Source organism: Vidua chalybeata, chromosome Z (assembly GCF_026979565.1).
Source record: "Vidua chalybeata isolate OUT-0048 chromosome Z, bVidCha1 merged haplotype, whole genome shotgun sequence".
Classification (NCBI taxonomy): domain Eukaryota; kingdom Metazoa; phylum Chordata; class Aves; order Passeriformes; family Viduidae; genus Vidua; species Vidua chalybeata.
The window spans coordinates 51,243,915-51,264,465 of NC_071570.1; the positions used below are offsets into that span (position 1 = coordinate 51,243,915).

The 20,551-nt window shown below is 38.7% G+C and overlaps 1 protein-coding gene across 14 annotated transcripts in view; it reads left to right on the forward strand.

The window, feature by feature from the left end:
• ELAVL2 (ELAV like RNA binding protein 2) overlaps positions 1 to 20,551 on the forward strand; it is a 103,251-nt gene that overhangs the window by 39,460 nt on the left and 43,240 nt on the right. For 9 of the 14 annotated variants that reach the window (XM_053932411.1, XM_053932415.1, XM_053932402.1 and 6 more), the window contains exons 2-3: positions 1,850 to 1,940; positions 5,641 to 5,881. In XM_053932411.1, coding sequence (XP_053788386.1) covers positions 1,869 to 1,940; positions 5,641 to 5,881 — 313 coding nt within the window. In that variant the 5' untranslated portion in view covers positions 1,850 to 1,868. The remainder of the gene's footprint in view (positions 1 to 1,849; positions 1,941 to 5,640; positions 5,882 to 20,551) is intronic. The other 5 variants (XM_053932408.1, XM_053932410.1, XM_053932409.1 and 2 more) reach the window with 2 other exon arrangements.

The window sequence follows — 20,551 nt, forward strand, 5'->3', positions numbered from 1 at the left end:
TTTTTCTAGAATGTAATTAGCCATATTTAATACTTCTTTTAGGTCAGCTAGAAGTGTAAATAAAATGCTAAGAAATGCCAGTTTTCCAAACTAGATGTAAGAGAGCAGTCTGTACAGCCTTGAAAGTAATAAAAATGGTAGAAGAACTGGTAGAGCAAAATAGGTTTTTGAGACATAATGGTTTTTTTAGTCAGAGAACTAACTTGCACACTGATTGCAAGTACTGTATAGAATGCTTCAGTGAAGAGAAGTGTGTTATGCAAGCTGGAAATACTTCAACTGACAGGTGCTCTCGGCTTTTTTTTTGAGAAATGCTGCAGTGCTTAAGAGAACAGTGAAGTCTCCAGTTAGTACACTGAAGTCCTGTACAAGCAAGTAAGCTTTCTATTGAAGTTTTCTATCTACAGCCTGTGGTTCACAGGAAGCAAATAATCCGTGGGGTCACACTGCTTTGCTGAGAGCCATAGAGATCCAAATACATCATCTTGTGCACATCACTATAGTCTCTGTAGGACAAGAATGTTGGAGACTGCTATTTGAAAGCAGTCTTCTTAATAAGGCTTGTCTGGACTTGAAAGAAGTCAGCTGAGAGCTCCAGATTTTATTTATGTAATAAGCAGTTCATCAAAAATATTTGCCTATGAACAATGGAGAGTTTGAGAAGTTATTAGTGCTAGTTTTGGGTTGAGACCACAAAGAATGGCATGCAAACTTGCACTTGATACCAAAGCCTCAGTGTTTTGCATAAAAAGGTGATTGAAGGTCGTAATTAACCTAAGTTAGAAATAAGGACCAGACATGAAGTCAGCTAAGCATATGGATTTTGGTAGCAAACTGACATGAAGAGTAACTTGCACCATTTTAAAACAGAAAAAGTTTTGAAGTACATCTTTATAAACCCTGAATGTAGCAGCCTTCTGGAACCTAAGTCTTCTTTTTTCAAGTTTAGATTTACCTCATCTGCTAATTGTGGTCAAGAAGGATGCCTTTACTAAGAGCAATCTCAAGCTGTGGCAGTGGCCAGGAGCCTTTCTGTTTGTTCCTGTTGTGGTTGTATTTCACATCTGGACTACCTGTCATCATCTGCAAATGGTCTATTAGCATTTGTGTTATTCTCCTAGCATTATTTAATGTAATTCTAATTGGATTTTCAGTGATGTTTTAGTTAAACAAAGAACAGTCTTCTTGATTACCAAAATACGCCCATGAAAATCACTTGCATGTTTTGTTCCAGTTACTACACTTGATAAATCCTTGACTCTACTGCCACTTGTATGTGCAGTGGTACTTTTAAACAGCTGTTGCAAGGAAGCTTAGTGAATGCCATCTGCGCAAGATTTTCATTTAACTAATTTTTAAAACCTAGCATTTTAAGAAAGGAGTTAATTCTAACATAGTACTTTGTCATCTTTGTGTCTATTTCCTGTGGGCTGGGAAAGACTTGTAAAGGGAGCTGTAGTGCATGATCATCTTATGTGCTGATGGAAAATTAACTCACTGTAATTTCTTTCTTTCCTCTTCAGTCTTGAAGATTTAAAAAATTTGTTTTGTGATATAGTTTCTTTTAGGCTTAGTGTGGTATTGAAGGTAGTGTCCAGGGTAGATGCAGGGGTAACTAGACTGCATTATCTTTTAAGTCTCCTTAAAAATAAGCATCTTACTTCACATAAGAAGAATAATTTTACACCTGAATTTGTTAAGATTAGATTGGAATTGCCTCAAATCCAATTAAGCCTCACTGCATGGACGTGCTGGGAATATAAATGCAATTACTGTAAATTTGTACAAACTGATTTGTTGCATTATCTTGTTAATCTAACATACAGTACTTTTTGTGTCCATATTGCAGACGGCAACTCCAAACTAACATGGCAGTCAGACTGTGTGATGTGGCTTCTCTGCTTAGAAGTGGTTCGTGGGCAGCAGAGCCTTGGACTGGGGTCTGTGGGACTTTTCTTAAATTCTGTAGGCTACTTTTTTACATGTTAATAGTGCTGAGGCCATACCAAAGTCTTTTAACCTTCCATTTGGAATGCTAACTCACATATGTTTCATTATAGGCTGTAGGTTGTGTTCCTATTCTGTGAGAGCCCAGAGCACACTGGCATAACAAGACATATAACTTTTTCTGTAAAATAGTGATCTCCTATAGAAATTACACTGCAGTGACTTGCCTTTCCTCTAATGTCAAATAGATTTTAGTACTAATTGAAAGTACACAGTGGATAATTGAAGAGGAGTATTGTACTAAAATGGTTTTGGTATGGTCTGAATACTAAATTGCAGTAACTTTGAAAACCTATATAGTTGTGTTTTTATTTAAAATTATTTAGTATTTTAAAATTATATTTGCCAGTCTATGCTAAGATTTTTTTAAACTGTAAATTTATCTCAGACTATTTTTCTGAGTGAAAAATATTCAGTGCTTTGTCTTTTATGAACAGTTCTTTTTAGCCTATTAGTGGGGTATGCATTATTCGTAAAACATTAGTATCACTTCATTCAGAGCAGATGGTTCTGTAGTTGAGAGATGCTGTAATTTTCAGCACACACAGGCTACTGCAGCTGTTCACTTGAATGTTGGCTTAGGATCCCATACTTGCCACCTGAACATGAAAATAAATGTGCAATTAAGAGAGAATTGTTTGCTGTCCTTGCTAAATCCTGCTAATTTTGATCAACGAACACTTCAAATTTGAGAATAAAACACAAAAAAAGGAAAAAGGCCATCATGCAGAGCCTCAGACCACAGCATTTGTAACTACTATCTTTAACAGGTATGCTAGTGTTTTGAAAAGTAATTTATCTTAATTGGGATAATCTACTTTATCATCTTTTCAGTGGACTTGTTCCATCAGTGTCAGAAGCAGGTTACTCCTTGGAGTTTGTCACAAGGGAAGAAAATGTTGTTCTAGTTGCAGCGCTTCAGGAAAACTAGATCACACTTTTCTAATGAGTGCTCCTAATAGATGTATCCATTTTTTTGCATTGTGCTGAAGTAACCTCTTCGAAAATACTTCTGTATGCAGAACACAAAACATAGAAATCTGTTTCCAGGAATGTCAAAGTTGGACTTCTAGTAAGAAACTCAACTTATCCCCTCTTGTATCATTAGGAAATTCAGTTATTCAGCAGTCCCTGAACACAGCTGACCTCATCAGCTGTTGGTATATGCACTGATTGCATATGGTGCTTTAAACAGGACTGTTAGGACAGACCCTTCAGAGGTCCTGATGCTTCTCTATGATTTTACAAGAGACTTTTTTGGTAGAGCTCCTCTTAGCAGTTTAATTATGAGGTTAAATTTCAGTGATTGATGGATTTCTTTAGTGAACTTCTTGTATTGAAATATGTATTACTGGAGAATTAACATACATAATTTTCTCTTGCATGTTGTCCTAAACAGTTGGTCTCAAATAGGGATAGGCTGTCCAAATCTTAGATATTAAGATATCATTAAAAACCCATTGTATTTACCAGCTGTTACCATTCAGTCACTGACTGAGGGGGCAATGTGCCTTTTGTAGATGTGGCAGCCTGTGGACAAGTGCTTATGTACAAGCAGGCTCTTCCTAATTATTTCTGTTGCATCTTGCAGTCATACAGTCAGTGACTTTGGGGTGAGACACAGTAGAATCAGACTGGTTTGAGCTGAAAGTAGTTTGGAGATTGTCTCTAATCCACTTGCCATGAGCAGGGACATCTTCCACTAGATTAGGTTGCTCTAAGATCCATCCCACCTCACCTTGAACATTTCGAGGGATGGGGCATCCACAGCATCTCTGGGCAAGGGCCTTACCACCTGCACAGTAAGGAATATCTTCCTAATAGGTAATCTAAATCTACTGTGTTTCAATTTGAAGACATTCCTCTTTGTCCTGTCACTACATGCTCTTCAAAACTGTCTCTTTCTGTCTTTCTTGTAAAATCCCTTCAGCTACTAAAAGGCCACAATTAGGCTACCCCAAAGTAATTTCTTTTCTAGGCTGAACAAACCTGATTCTCCCAGCATTTTGTCACAGCAGACGTGCTCCATCCCTCTAATCCAGGCCCTCCTCTGGACTCACTCCAACTTCTTGTGCTGGGCCCCCAGAGCTGGATGCAGGGTTCCAGGTGGGCTTTCACCAGAGCAGAGCAGAGGGGCAGAATCCCCTCCCTCCCCTGCTGCCCAGACTGCTTTGGATGCAGCCTAGGACACGTTTGGCTTTCTGGGCTGGGAGTGCTCATGGCTGGGTCATGTCCAGCCTCCCACCCATCAGCACCCCCAAGGCTTTCTTACAGGGCTGCTCTCAGTTGTTCATCCCACAACCTGTGCTGATAATGGGGGTTGTCCTGACCCAGGTGCAGCACCTTGAACATGGTCTTTTTAAACATCATGAGATTTCCATGGTCCCACTTCTCAAGCCTGTCCAGGTCCCCCTGGATGACATCCTACATTTCAGTAATGTCAGCAGCACCCTTTACCTTGGGGTCATTGGCAAACTTGCAGAGGGTGCTCTTGATCCACTTGTCTGTGTTATTAGTGAAGACATTAAATAGCCCTGGTCCCAGTATGGACCCCAAGGGACAAGACTTGTCATGATGTCTGTCAAGACTGAGCTATTGACCACCACCTCTGGATGCAACCATCCAATCCCTTTCTTACTCATCTATTAATCCACCCATAAATACTCTCCATTTTAGAGATAATGATGTCGTAGGGTATTGTGTCAAAGGCTTTACATAAGTCTAGATAGATAACATCTGTAGCCCTTCCCTTGTCCACTGATGGAGTTACTTCATCACAGAAAGGCCACTTAGTTGGTCAGACAGGACTTGGCCTTGGTGAAGCCATGTTGGCTGTCTCAGATCACTTCCTGTTCTCCATCTGCCTTAGCACAGGTTCTAGGAGGATCTGTTCTGCGATCTCCCAGACACAGAGTAGTTCTGGAGTGGTCCAGAAGTACATTAAGCTAAAGATTCAGATTTAACTGTTCTCAGAGTTCAGGCAAGGGAAGAAATAATAACAAGAAATTGTCAGTTTCGTCAAATAAAAGTGTCTAGAAACCTGATTCCAACCTGTGGTGAAAAAAGTTTGACATAGATGTTGTCAAAGAAGAGTATATTTTCCATCCCAGCACATTCATATATCCTCTACATATCTATTTAAAATACTAATCTTGATCTCTGCTATTTCTTATGAGAAGTATTCTTTGGATACAGTTAATGCCCACCTCTTTCTGAAAATATTCAAATGCTACTTCATTAAAAACTGCATTTCATGTTATATCAGCAACCAGTTGTAAGTTGACAGAAATGATTACTCTTGCAAAAAGCCAGTTTTGTTTGGTAGCTTCTGTAAGAGAAAGGCTGTAATTCCCCTAAATTGGAGGAATGGCAGAGAATGGAAACTAAGCTTTGAGTGCTGATTTCATTTAGTGGGCTTGTAGAAGATACAGTTTATTTGTTGAAGTATTGTCTTGACTAACAGTTTAATACCCTTCTCTACTTGTTTAGGTTTTTTCTTGCATGTAGAGGCAGTATGTGGCCTTGGCAGTACCATTTCTGCATAGTTGATAGGTCTTTGAGGTTGTTGTTTGGACTTTCCTACTAGATATTGAAATATGAATTTTGATGGTTTTTGTTTTCTGTTCTTTTCAGCAGGTAATTGCTGCCATGGAAACACAACTGTCTAATGGACCAACTTGTAATAACACAGCCCATGGTTCAGCCACCATAAACAATTGCTCATCACCAGTTGATACTGGGAGCACAGAAGACAGCAAGACCAATCTAATAGTCAACTACCTTCCACAAAGCATGACACAGGAGGAACTGAAGAGTCTTTTTGGCAGCATTGGGGAGATAGAATCCTGCAAGCTTGTTAGGGACAAAATAACAAGTATGTTGGTTTTGGAGTTTTCTTTATCTTTTCGTTTTTCCAAGCAGCAAACTCTCAGATGGTATTCTGCAATTCTCTTCAGTAATGGAATAAAGGCAGAAGGAACCAATGCTGGTCAGAATGAACTTATATTAATAATTTTTTTAAATTATATACCCCAAAATTAAGCATATTTATTTGCATTTAATTTCAGTTACTTTGAGTGTTATAAATGCTAATGGTGTTGCTGCTACACAGTTTCAAAAGACTCCATACCTGGGAATGGAGCTGAACTTAATTGTAGACCTCTTGTTTCAGGGTGTGATATTTTCTATATAGCATGAAGTGATGCCTCAGAAGGATCCTGAATTTAAATTACATTCTCAGTAGCAGAGATCTCCAGAAATTATTGGAGATCGTTTTTCTACTTTATCAGAGAGCAGCTTCTCAGCTTTGAGATACACTTTCAACTGCTAGCAAAAATGCTGCATCAGTCTTGTTCCAAAATGTTTTAGTATTATAAGTGAGATTGAGAAGTATGGTGTCTGACCTTGTAACTGCATTGGGAGCAATACTTCTGATTTAAGTAGCCTGGAGCAAGATAACTTTGTGTTTGTAGTTGCTTAGGGGAAAGCTCTTGACTTTTAGTCCTGCTATTACTCATTTTCAGGTTTACTTCAGAGAGTTTTGAAAAGCAAATTTTTCTTTTCCTTCTAAATTCAGAATGGGGATTGTTACCAGGTTCTGTGAAGGAAGACATATGGCATGAATTTCAGATTTTTATTGGTTTAATTCCTCTGTTAAAATGTAATAATTTTTTTTGTCCTTGTTAAATGAACTGTCATCAGTGCTAGTTACTTGGTGAGTATCTTTAAATGATAAGGTTAGGGTAGCATAGAAGTTGAAATACACTTCTACAGTTGCAGTATCACCAAGGTCTGTAATGGCACCACTCTGTGCCTGTTCGTTTGCAAACACAGTAGAGTTTGGTGGCGACGCACGTGGGCCAATCCAGGTCCTATCCTTGGCTTGGAGTGGTACCATCCTGCAAGCTCGATGTCAAAGACTGCGTTTCACTTCGTGGTCACTTGTCATGGTGGGCAAGACCAACAACAGCGAGGAAGTAACCACAGCTCATGGACCACTGGGACAGAGATCAACTTGTTTGCTCTGAAGGGCATCCACTGGGGCCGTGTGTGAAGTATGATCTCTGCAGCTGTGCCCAGTTAGAAACCACAGTCCTGTCCTCAGAGTTATTCCTACCAGGATCACTGGGTTGCCAGTGCCATGTGTTACAATATGGAGAGATCATGGCCAGCCACTGTCATCTTGACTCAAATACTCATTAGCATCCAATGAATTTAAACCAAGTTATCTCCCACCCTGTTATTCAGTACTCTCTCCGTGATCACATCTGCAACACTAAAGTGCACTTGCATTATCATAGAATCACAGAATGGTTTCATTTCAATGGTACCTTAATAAGCATCTCATTCCAAACTCCCTGCCATGGGCAGGCAGACCTCCCTCTAGAGGTGAAAGTGCCTTGTTTCCTTGAAGCTGCCTGCACACTTCAGGTTTGAGAGGAGTTGAACTTGAAGGCCTTCCTTGTTTTTTTTTCTCTGGAAAACCTCTTTGAGGGGAAGGAGGCACCCTGAAGTTCATTTACTAATTTCATGTGAGCAGTTTGAAGTCCAAGTCCTGATTATTTTATTGATTTTTAGCTAGGGATTTACTTGTGAATAATGGAGAAATCTGATGTGTTTCGAAGGTTCCTGATGGTCATCCCCAAGCATGTGCTTCATGGGCAGAACTTTCTGTTGAGGCAGCATTAGCAGCTGAAGTGATATCTGCTTTCTGTAGTAGCAGAAAACCATTTCAATTGTTATCAGTAAGAATTAAAATAGCTGATTGCACTTCTGTTCTTTTACTGAAGGTAAATAAATGTTGGTAGTATTGAAGTTTCTAAAGGGTGCTGAACAAGAGTCTCTCTTCATGTGAGAATCCCACTGACAACAGCATCTGATAAGTGGGTCATGAACGTCACTTTATCTTCACTTGCTAACCAGTGAATCTGTCAGGAATGAGTCATTGTGCCTAGATATTTTGGAGTCTGTGTTAACTCTTACATGCTTTTGACTAATGCAGATGTATGTCAATACAAATTGCAAAACTACTGGGTAAGTTAATTGTGCTTGTACAATAGGTAGGAGACCCTGGTCTCAACAAAGCAACATAACTGAATTCCAGTGTGCCACTTAAGATAGCTGTTTAGTTTAGTTTAAGTGCTTCTACATATTTAAAGGCAGCAGAGGTAACATTTATCATATAATGATAACCTTTTATGTAACCTAATGTTAAGCATGTATGGTTATGGTTACAAAAAATAAGCTAAAAATATTCAAAATGTTAGGGAAGGATAAAATGGGGTGAAATTTAATTGCTGGAGCTGCCCCTGGTCAAGTGCTTTAAAAGCACATGCTTTTTGCTTGCACAAGATAGATGGATTTATCAGCTTTTGAAAAAATACAAGAAACAGTAATAACAGTAATAGCTAGTACTTAAAAAGTAAGAGATGCATGATATGGATAACATTTTCTAGACTTATTTTTCTGAAAATTGAATATAGGTAAAAATGTGACTTTAAAAATGTCTCCTTAAAAAAAAAAAGACTGCATTATTTTAATCTTTAGTACAATTTCAATTGTACATGTGGAAAATTAATGCTTAATTTTCACATTGTGGAATAATCTCCCAGTTTTCATTGTGCTTGTGGCATTTTTACCTAAACTGAAACTCATGGAATATAGACTCCTTAATTTCAGAAAGCAGCTAACTCGGACATCTTAAATTTGGGAAAGTGTTTTCTTGGCTTCAAAACTCCCATACTGTTCTCCTATTAAAATAATCATATGGTCATAAAATTCACAAGTTTTTTTCCTTTAAAAGAGAACCTGCTGATGAATAGGGCTAGATTTCTTGTCTCCTTAACTGTGTTTGAACTACCAATAATGCTTCTATATGGATTTCATTTACAGTTTAGCAAATGCTTGTTCTGTCTAGAAAGTGAGGCAGGATACACTTAGAGACCTAGCCTGGGACTGTATTTCACATTCATACACATAGACTTGTGTATGAGCTGTGAAACTCTGGTAATACTTTAACCTTTAGTACAAGTAGACAGGTGCTCTGCACTTGAAGACTTCATAAATTCCTACTGCCTGCTATCATCTCTGCTTGAAGATAAAGAGTAAGTCCACTTTAGGACATCCTGTTGATCACTTTTACATGGCATTTTTCCCACACTTAATCCAGCTGCCACTGTGGAGCTTACGTGTTGGTTGAATGTCTGATCCTCTTTACATACCTTTTCCAGAAAATCTGGGTTCGTGTTTGTCTTGTGGCTGGCAACTATCAACTATCTGTCACATTGTGGTGGTGTTTTCTTTATGGTCAACATTATAGGCTCATGGAGTAAAATTCTTCAAGTTGTGTCTATGTGACCCCTTTAAAAATTTCATAGGCAGTCTAGGCTTTTGCAGTCTAGAATACAATCCAGGGTACTGTAGTCTACAGTACTGTGATGGAAACTCATGTAGAGGAAGGATCACATTTCTGTCTCTTACATCTGTTTCCATAAGACTAAAGCTAACAGGATATCTTGCTTAATTTTGTAGATTTCATCTTGTCCTCTCTAAGATAATAGTTTCTTAGATACTTTGAAGTATTTTCTCATTCCTGTGTTGCACTAAGCAAAGATGTAAACTGCAGCACACAATTGAGATGTCTAGAACTGTAGTTCTAGAAAAACTGTCTGAAAGTTGAACACTTACATAAAATTGTTGAAGCAGCTGTGTCAATATGTTTGCAACTAACATTTGTACAGAGTTTTAGTTCTCATGCATGTTTTTGGTCGTGTTTCAGCAGAGCTGAAACATCTATCTGTCTCTTAGAGATTACTCTTATGCTTGCTGTGGCTTGTACAGCAGTCTTTGCATAATCTCGGAAAACCTGTTTGTGTCCTCAGTGGAAGCAATGCAAAGTGCTGCTTGGCTGCTTGAATCTAGAACATGTGAAACTTGTTAAGCTTTGTAGTGTTTGCTCCTTCTATCATAACATTGTAAATGTTAGTGTCTGACAACGGCAGAGCTGTTTGAAACCTTATTCCTTGTCGGTGTTACTGCATATCTAAAACTCCTGACTTTGAAAGTGATCTCAGTTGAGCCTGGGCTGCCAGTTTCTTTCAAGTCTCTTGTCACTGCTCTGAGCAGTCTTAGCTTTCTGTCCAGCTCTGAATCGTTCACTTCCTTTAATGGAAGTGTAATTTTAGGGCATCTAAACTAACCTTACAGGAAGATGGGGAAAAAAAATATGATCATGCCTTAATCTGAGGCTCCTAATTTGAGGCTTATTACAGCCTTGAAGATAAGGCAGGGGGCAAAGTAGGTGGGTCTTACCTACAAAGTAGGTTTTCCTTTTTGTGTCCCCGAGGAAGCAGGAGGAGACAGTGTGGCATATCTGTGAAGGGGCTTAGTGTTCAAAGTTACTTTATTTACAGTGTAGAAAGTTTTAAGCATTCCCATGACCAAAAAAGAAGAAAATATTGAGGTAGGGCAATGGGTAGCTGGAATTTCAGGTACTTCCTCATATAGTACAAGTGTGGAGTGGACCACATGAATGTACAGAGCGCAGCAATTTCATCGTGCTTCAAGAGAGGCTTGCTATTTTTGTTAAACTCTACAGCTCTTTTTCCTTATTAGCCTTTGCTCCCGATGTGTTCATTTGCAGTCCTATATCACTCTAATGCATCAAATGTTTTTGCAGGGTTTTGTGCACTTGGCTGGAGAGTAGAGTAATTGGGCAGCTAAAGAAAAAACTAGTTGTCTGCTCTTTTGTGGTGTGCTGAGTCTATGACACACAGGGATACTTGCTAACTATTGCTAGGTGGTGTGCTGAGATGAGTGAGTTTTTGTCAGCCTGACAATTCCTGATTAAGGCAGGGTTGTGGACAAAAGGTGCTGCCTGGAAAACTATGTCTTGCCAGTAGAATGTGTTGTGCTAAACTTTACTAAAATGTGAAATTAAGAATAGATACCAAGTGGGATTGGAGGCAAATTTGTATTTATATGAATTAATACATATTTATTTGTGGTGACTGACTGCTCTATGGAGCATCTTGCTCAAGACCTTGAAGCACAGATCTTCTGGGGACAGGGAGGATTGATCTTAAAATTACATTTTTAATGTTCAAGTTGGTTTTGAACTCTGCAGGTATTAAAATGAAGTTTCTGGTGTGGCCTAGGGCTTGGTGAATTATAGCATGAAGTTAATAAAGTGAATTTGAACTTTGTGTACTTGTTGGAGAAAAGTGCAGCAGCAGAATATTGGCTTACTTAGCTAGCTTGAGTGCTAGAGGGATAATCCTGGAAGAGTTAAGTTTCAAACAAGCCTTCCATGTGGATTCAGAGCACAACTAATGTCTTAAATCTGCTGAGCAGTTATAATTAAATGGTCTTTAAGGTTCCTTCCAACCCAAGCAATTCTGTGTTTTTTTATATTTGATTGCTATTTAATACTATTAAAAAGTATTTAGCAGCATTTACTGTACCTTTTCATAGTAAACTACATAATTGATTACATTTCACATGTCTCCTGGAAATGAGTCATGTAAACAGGTGAGGATGAAGGAAATTGTTTCACCTTGTATTACTCAAGATAGCACTTAATTGTCTTTGTACTTTCATATGACTTTTACTGTTACTCAGGCACAACACTATTTTGACCTTTCAGAAGTTCACCGGGTTTGATTTTACAAGTAAAAGAGGTAGAAAAGACCTGTTTGACTAAACCTGCCAGGGATTCACTCATAGCACCAACCTTGTGGAAACAAGCTGTTTTTAAAATGATTACTCGTCATATATTAACCTGAATTAATGAGTTGATCTCTATATATAGCATAAGCAGGAATTGAATGTTTTAAAAAATTAACTCTTTTTTATATTACTAAATATAATTAGGGACCTTTCTGATCACTAAATCACTCTGCTTTTCAGCAAACACTGGGCTTTTTGATGGAGATAATTGTAGTATACATTTTCTTGAAGTTTTCTGCAAAGAGATTACCATTCACTTTTGTCAGTTGTTGCCATAATTTACAAGAAGCCTGTGAAAGCATTGAAGTTTGCAAACTGGCATTGGTCCTATAGTGATGTGGACTACCTTGTGTGCTTTTAGCTAAGGTAGTACTCTTTGTTTCCACACTGGGAGTCCCAGGCTGCCAGTTTGGTGTATCTTACACCATTTACTCTTTCATACATCTATGTAGGTATATGTTGCTGTTACATCTTAGTGATCCTGAGCTAGCTGTTTGATTCTAGTGGAAGCTAGTGTGTGAGAGAGACCTCTTGTTCCTGATGTTCTTACAGCATAACTGCTTTTCAGGATAACTGTACTGTGAGATTAGAGCAGAGTATTTATAATAACGAAGGTACATTTCAGTGATGTCTGCCTCCGTTTGGGTAGTGATGTAAGTGACCTGCACACCCTGAAGCTCTTTCACTCCAAGGATGTCATGTGGATTATAGGGACTTGGATATCCCTACAGGGAGTAGATACTTCCTCTCAGCCTCCATAAGCTGAGTGGTAAGTAATAAGACTTCAAGCTGCAGATGGTTCCAACAGGTTCATGATTGGTCCATTATGTATTGAAGCAGCTAGTATATTGTGTTACAGAAGCAAGACCTTAAAATACATGCAAGGAACTTTCTAGCTGCATGTGTTTATTTTCTATAACATATATGTATATCTACATTTGATATTCTTTTATCAAGGTATTCATCTGGCAGCTCTTACTGTGAAAATTTGCCAGGCTGCCATTGTGGTTTTCTGTGTACAACTGCAGAAGAGGGCTTATTATACTATTCTCTATGGAATTTTTCCTCCTGAAGTATGTCAAGTCAGAGTGGAAATAGAAAGCTGTATAATGCCACAGAAGAAAACTATGCAAGCTTGTGCTTTTAGTGACCTAATACTTTCATCCACAGTAAAGACAAAATAACTGAGATATTGTATTTCATTTTAGGATTCCTTCAATTTTTTTTTTTTTGTAAATCTACTAATTCCTGCAGTTATCAAGGACACAACCATATTATCTTAAAAATTTCTGCACTATTGACCAGTTGTTGAAATTACTTTGTTTTTACCTTTGCTTATTTCAGGGATTTAGCAGAATTTATAAAACGGAAGGGGATTTGTAATCTGAATTATTTCCTGTCTTCTGAGTTTCTGGATCTTTTGTAGATAAGCTTTTTTTTTAGTCTTTGTGGTAGCTGTGGCTTTGTGCATGTTAAACCAAAGCTCTTTGAAATGTCCTTGGAGCTGCACAATGGTTGGTAAGTCTTGCATCTGTAGTAAGATGCATTGATTATTTCAGTTCCCCACTCTTCCCCATCTCCTTCTAAACTAAAAAAGCCAGGTTTCCTTATGGAAGAAATTCTCTGTGTTCCTGTAAGACATTGCTGTGGAGATGTAGTTCAGTTTCAAATAACAAAAACTTCAGCTTTTCTCAGTGTAATTTTTTTCCTATGTTCATTTAACAACTGCAAAAAGAAAATGCTTTTTCCAGCTACTTACTATTGCACATTAGTAGTTGTTCTTGTTTGTTAATTACAGCTGTTAAAACTGAAAAAAAATGTTCCCCTTGGACATAATTTCAAGCACATATATTTTGAGTTGACAGTTAAGACCTACACTAGGGAAAGAAATTATGTTTTGAGGACAATTTATCAATTTATTATTTTTCTACACTTTTTTATTCATCAGTAAACACTAGAAAAAAACCCAGAAAAATAAGCATGTGATTGAAAGTAACATTGGAAGTTAACCTATGAAAAAAGTTCCCTAGAGCAGGGAAATATTTTTCAAACTGAGGATCATGGCACATTTCAGGATATCTTCCGAAACTCTTGAGATTAACAGAGATTCCAAAACTCTGAGATTGGACAAAAAGCCAAAACAAAACAACCATTCCAAAGTAGTAGGTGTTTTTGTGAAGTTTGGGAAAAGAATTTATGTTCGAGTATGTCCTGGTTTTGGCTGGGAGAGAGTTTCTTTATTCTCAGCAGTAGGTTGAGTGCTGTGCTTTGGAATCAGTATGAAAATAACACTGATAACACACTGACAGTTTGGCTGTTGCTGAGCAGTGTGTACCCTGAATTAAGGACTGTTCAGTGTTTTGTGCTCTGCCAGCGAGCAGGTGTGGGAGCATAGCCAGGTCAGGGACCTGAACTGGCCAACAATCTATTCCACACCATAGATAATATGGCCTCATGCCCAGATAATAAACTGGGAGAGTTACCTGAAAGGGTGGTGCTCACAGTTGAGGAGAGGATTTGGTATAAGCCAGTGGATGATGATGTTTTTTTGTGTATCACTTGTTTTCCTTGGGGTTTCTCTCCTTTTTTACTTCCTTTTATTAGTATTACATGTTACTTTGTTTCAATTACTAAACTGGTCTTCACTGGTGAGCTTTTTTTTTTAAATTCTTCTCACCTTTTTGACCAGGATGTGAGGGGGAGTGTTTTTACTTGTGGCTGTGTATTCTTAGTTGCCAGCTGGGTTTAAACCACAACAAAGTGTCATGCCAGTTTTTTGCTTGGGTGAGCGCATTAACACAGGTTTTGAAACACCCCAGGAGTAAAACAAATTGCTTTACATCCGCTTACTTAAGGTGACTAGGTGGATATAATAAAGCAGAATATTTAGCGCTACTGGCTGTATTCCTGACAAGGAGTAAATTGACTGCAAAGGACAAAACTCCAATGCTTGGAACATATTACTACTAATAGTGATAAAAATTAAAGGGTATAGCTAGCTTTCAGAAAAGTATTTGGTTTGGCAAATTCCATGGTATTCTTTCACCTTGGAGTGGTAAGGATCTTCTCCTTGTAATATGACTAGCTAGTTTTTAAAAAAGTCTGGGTGTCTAGTTCAGTCTTCATTATTTCAAGTAGTTTGTGGTTGTCATTTACGTTTGATCCCAAGGCAGTAATGGGCATGCTTCTCAGTGTTCCTCCTCCTTTACTTCCATAAGCATTTGCTATTACTTTTGCTTGTGCCACAGCATGCACCTTTCCATGCAGTTCCTGCTTTCAACCACACTTTCTGGTGTTGAGATTTTCTGTTTGGACATGGTGGATCTCTTTAATAACCTTCAGCTGATGTCTCTTCTGGCTTGCTGAACATCTTTTATCAGGTTCATGTAATGCTTAGCATCCATGGTACACCCCCACCACAAACTTTCTCTTCATGCTGCAGGGAAGAACCAGAGCTACACCATCACTTCTGTATCCAGCAACAACAGGCTTGTGTTGATGAAACACCAGATGATGATGTCCTCACATGTGAAGAACTATAAGCTATAATGCAGGAGGATGGCACCAAATTAATAAAGAGTTGAACTTGGCTGAGATCACAATCTATTTACTGTGTGTCAAATACTTTGATCAGCATTTGATCCTTTTCATTCAACTATCATTATTCCAGATTTAGAGTGATAGCTGAGAAATGGTTTGGGAGAAAGGCATTGAAGTATCAAATACTGAAATCTAGTTATGATCATAGTACAGGTGTTTTCTTACAAGCTGCCCAGCCTCACCTGCTCAGTGATGTATGAATTGTGTGTTCAGTAAATAGAATCCATCTGCTGGAACTATAAGCAAACTGCAATTAAATTAGGGATTGCTCAATGACTTATGCAGGTTCCCTTGTTTTGCTAAGCTGCTTTTAAAACTCAGTTCAAGCCTTAATGCAAACTAAAATATAGTTTGAAACTTGAAAAGTAACTTACATTTAGAGTAAATAGAAAGGTTGATGGTATCCTCTACTTATGCATTTAGCCCTTCTTGTTAGACCACAGTCATGTAAGGACTTTCAGATACAGTGCTACACTTAATTGCGTTGTATGTCTGAGTGTGTACTTCTAGCCTTATTCAGTGTCAAGAAACTGGCTGTCTCCGTGGCATTAATCGGAGATGAGGCAACTTTTCTGCAAAAGAGCTGGTACTAGCTGAATGTCTTGGCTCACAAGTCCTCTGTGGGGTTGTCACTCTGCAGGATCCCTCTAGCATATTGTAGAGCATTCTAATGTCTTAAATTGCAAATCTACACAGACAAAAGGATTGATTGTTTTGTACTTCTATATCTGAAACCCTGTTAAACTTTTCATGCTTCTGAAGTTGGGCTGGAGTCTAGCAGTATTATCTTTTCTGTGGCCACGGTAGCTTGCTTTCAGGACAACATAGACTACTACTTGCAGCTTTTAGGTTGATCTTTACATAATCCTGTGGGTTTTCTGTAGTTCCAATTCTGCTTTTATGTACTGGTTATGGAACACATCTTCACTCTGAAATTTTAGGAGACTTTCAAAAATTATCCAAGTCCATGAGATTAATTCTAATGCCAGCTTCATATATGGTCTTCATATGTTGTCATGGCTATTTCTTTTAACAGCGTTCTTCCACCAGTGCATACAACCTTTGGAGTGATGAAAGGCAGAATAAAACCTAATGCCAAGTTTCTGCAACCTTGACTTGATCCTGATTTCACAAATACAAAGCTGGCTTTTTCTTCCACTAGTTTAGGGGATCTTTGCCAATTAACTTCATACACTGAGACAGAAGTTTATGGCTTTAAATACAATGTAATTTATTGAAAACAGTGCTTGTAAAATGACCGCTTACAGGCTGGAAGCAGAAAATACGCTACTGTTCACTAGAAAATGGACTAGTCTGTTTCAGTCAAGGTCTGGATGACAGTTTTCAGAGGAGTTAAGCACTGAAGGCAGTGTATGTTGCTGAAGTTACAGCTGAGTTGTGTTCTTCACTGTAATATTGATGCAAACAGTATGTCCCATTTGGGTTTTCTTTCAAGACAGGTTTTTTTTACCTGTGATTTCTGCTGTGATATTGAAGTTCCAACTGCTTATAGTCCTATAACTTAGTCTTTTGCAGTAAGATCTTTTTTGCAGAAGTTGAAATAGCCTGATATGTTTGAAGTGATGGTATGGTGACTATTGCAGAAAAAGCCAATATTTTAAATGTATGCTTATCAATAATTTTTTGTTGTCCTTTGGAAATGTACAAATGTGTTATTTGCTATTCAGACTTCTAATTTTCCAGATTATGATTAGTCTGTGCTTAGTTTTTGTATTAGACCTTGAAAATTGTTTTATACCTTAGTGGTGTGTATTAATTTTAAGACTTATTATTAATGAAGTTGTAAATGTTTTGGGGTTTCTTGTTCTTTTTTTGTTGTTGTTTTATATGCCTATTGGGACGGTCATTTATGACAGTTTTGGGTTTTCTCTTCCAAAATTTAGCATTAATAGGATTCTGTTAGTGGGGCTGCTTTTCTTATATTACTTTTACCTGACAATGAGAACTTAGAAACAACAGCTCTCCTTGCTCCTTAAAATGAATGAGTATGTTTCATAGAACTCTTTCTTCTTTGATCAGTACCTTCTGAAGAGGTTTTGAGAACTCGACTGATTGTAGAATTTGTCGTGACTCTGTTTTTTGTGGAAAAAAAAATATTACCAGATACTGTTAATTATTGTTTTGATTGACCTTCAGACATTACAGGAACGTTTATAAATTCCAGTCAAGATGCAGGATTATCTGGGTACTCTGGTAATGTAATCAACAATTGTTTCCAAAAGTTAGCTTGCTCAACGCTTTCACTGGGTATTCCATAGCTCTGATGGGAAACAGTAGTCAAGGACTCCCTCCTGTGGTGGGTGTCCCAGACTTCCAGAAGATTTGTATTGAATTGTCAAAAGGCTGTTCTGGTTTGTGCAGGTAGAAAGTGTGTTGAAATTATGCAAGTGGTTGAATGTGGGAAGAAACACAGGAATGGAAGCTCTTTTAGTGCTGAAATTGCTGTCCTTTCAGCACCTGTTAGTTATCTGGTAATAATACCATTGTATATTACTGGAGCAGTGTTGGAAGGGAAAAAAGGTACCAGCTCTGTGCTCAAGCAAAGAAATTTTACAGCACTGGCTCTAGATTCTGTTGGGGAAGACAAGCTTCTCAGATATGCATGTAGGAAAATTAGCAGCAGCAGCAGCTATTTAAAGAGGGAAATCATGAGAACACAGGTTTAGTAGATAGCTGGGCAGGAGGGAAACATCAGGACCAGGCTTTATATAAGCCAGAAATATCTAGGGTCAAACCTGTTGAAATTTCTGGCCAAAAAACCTTCAGAGAAGGCCTAGTAGAATACCAAGATGCTTTAATCAGTCATGAAATAAAACTACTGTATTAGTCTGCTGCTGTCTAATCATGGTGTTAGGCAGAAGGCAATATCGATTCTTCTTAGGCATTACAAAATTGCAGGACTACTGAAAAGGTAGCATTTAAATTCACTATGCATTTGTGAGGGACTCCACCTCTCTTGAAAGGGCTTATTTAACTACTGTTAGGTTAAAAGTTGTATTCATCTTCCTTTCAAGTCTTACTTTTAATGTATAGCACATAGTTATTGAACACTTCCATGCAAAATGAACTGTTCAGATAACTGAACTCTTAGAAACGTAAAATAGTTTGTTTTGGAAGGGAACTTGAAAGGTCATCTAAGAGGGATGATCTTAGACAGGGACACGTTCCCCTAGAGCAGGTTATTCAAAGCCACATCCAGACTGTCCTTGAACTTCTCTAGGGATGGGGCATCCACAGTTTCTCTGGGAGACCTGTTCCGGTGTCTCACCATACTCACAGTAAAGCATTTCTTTCTTATACATGACCTAAATCTTCCTTCTTCTGGTTTAAAGCCATTCCCCCATGTCCTATCACTATATGCCTTTATAAAATGTCACTTTCCAGCTCTCTTTTAGGCTCCTTTTAGGTCCTGGAAGCTGCTGTAAGATCTCTCCAGAGCCTTCTGGAGGCAGGACAATAGCAGTTTTTTTAGCTCATCTTCACAGGAGAGGTGCTGCGGAATCCCCTCCCTCCCCTGCTGGCCACGCTGCTTTGGATGCAGCCCATGATGTGTTTGGCTTTCTGGGCTGTGAGTGGCCATGACTGGGTCATGTCCAGCCTTTCATCCACCAGAGCCCCCATGTCCTCTTCAGCAGGGCTGTACTTACTCCATTCTCTGCCCACCCTGTGTTTGTCCTTGGGATTGCTCCAACCCAGGTGCAGGACCTTGGACTTGGCCTTATTGAACTTCACGAGGTTGTCACAGATGCATGCACCTTTCAAGCTCTCCAGATCCTTCTGGATGGCATCCCTTCCCCCAAGTGTATCAATGGTGCCATGCAGCTCAATGTTGTCAGCAAACTTGCCAAGGGTGCCCTTTATCCCATTGTCCATGTTGGTGACAGAGTGAAACAGGGCCAGTCCCAGTAGTGACCCCATGTGAACACTACTTGCCACTTGTCCTTGGTGTCCACTTGGGCAGTGAGACAGTGACTGCAACTCTTTGAGTGTGAACATCCAGCCAGTTCCTCAGCCACCACTGAATCCTTGTTTCTCCAACTTACAGACAAGAATGTTGTGCAGGACAGTATCAAATGCTTTGTGCAACTGTGGGTAGATGACATCAGTAATTCTTCCCTCATCCACCAACACTTCAACCCTATTGTAGAAAGTCACCAAATTTGTCTGGCACAATTTGCCCTTAGTGAAACCATGCTGGCTGTTGTCACCTCTCTATTTTCCTTGATTCTTAGCGTAATTGGAGGATCTGCTTCATGATCTCATGCTCAGAGATAAGACTGACGAGCCTATAGTTCCCCTACTGTATTTATTTATCTTTTTGAAAATGGAGGTTACGTTTCCACTTTTCCAGTTAGGGGGAACTTCATCAGACTGCCACAGCTTCTCAAATATGATGGACAGTGATTTAGCCATTTCCTCTGCCAGTTCCCTTAGGAACCCATGGATGTATCTGACCAGGTCTTAACAGACTTGTGCACCTTCAGGTTCCTTAGATGTTTTTGAACCTGATGCATTTGTACAGTAGATGGTTCTTCATTGTCCCAGTCCCTTCTTTGCCCTCTACGACTTGGGCAGTGTGGCTGGAGCACTTGCTGGTGAAGACTGAGGAAAGAAAAGTTGTTCAGTATCCCTCAGACTTTTCTATATCCTTGATAACCAGGTCATCTTCCTGTTCCAGAGAGGGTTCACATTTTCCTTAACCTTTTCTTTCACCAGCTTTCTATGTAGATGCTTTTCTTGTTTGCCTTGACATCCCTAGCCAGATTTATTTCTTTAACTTTCAGAGGGGGTTCTATCCTGCTTTAAGGAATGTTGCTACTACCTTTAGAAGCAAACCATTAAAAATGGATAAGTGTCATCTCTGTTCCTGTCTACTTTACATGACCTCTTTTCTCTCTGGATAGCGTCTGTTTGTTCTGAATATTGGGCAGCAGAGGATTTCTTCAGGCTTATGCATGCATTATTTATAATTTATAGAGAACACTTATGAAACAACTTGGGTAAGATACAACTAGTTTATTTGTGGTTCTTCTCTGATAAGTATTGTGAATTAGCCTGTGTATTTTTGAAACTAAAAAGAAGTCTTCTTTTAAGACAAAATGGTAAATGCAGGGCCACTGTGACCATAGCTATGATTTCCTGCTTACTTATTTCAACTTGAAACTTCTTTGGTCTTTTGGTGATAGGTGCCTGTGAA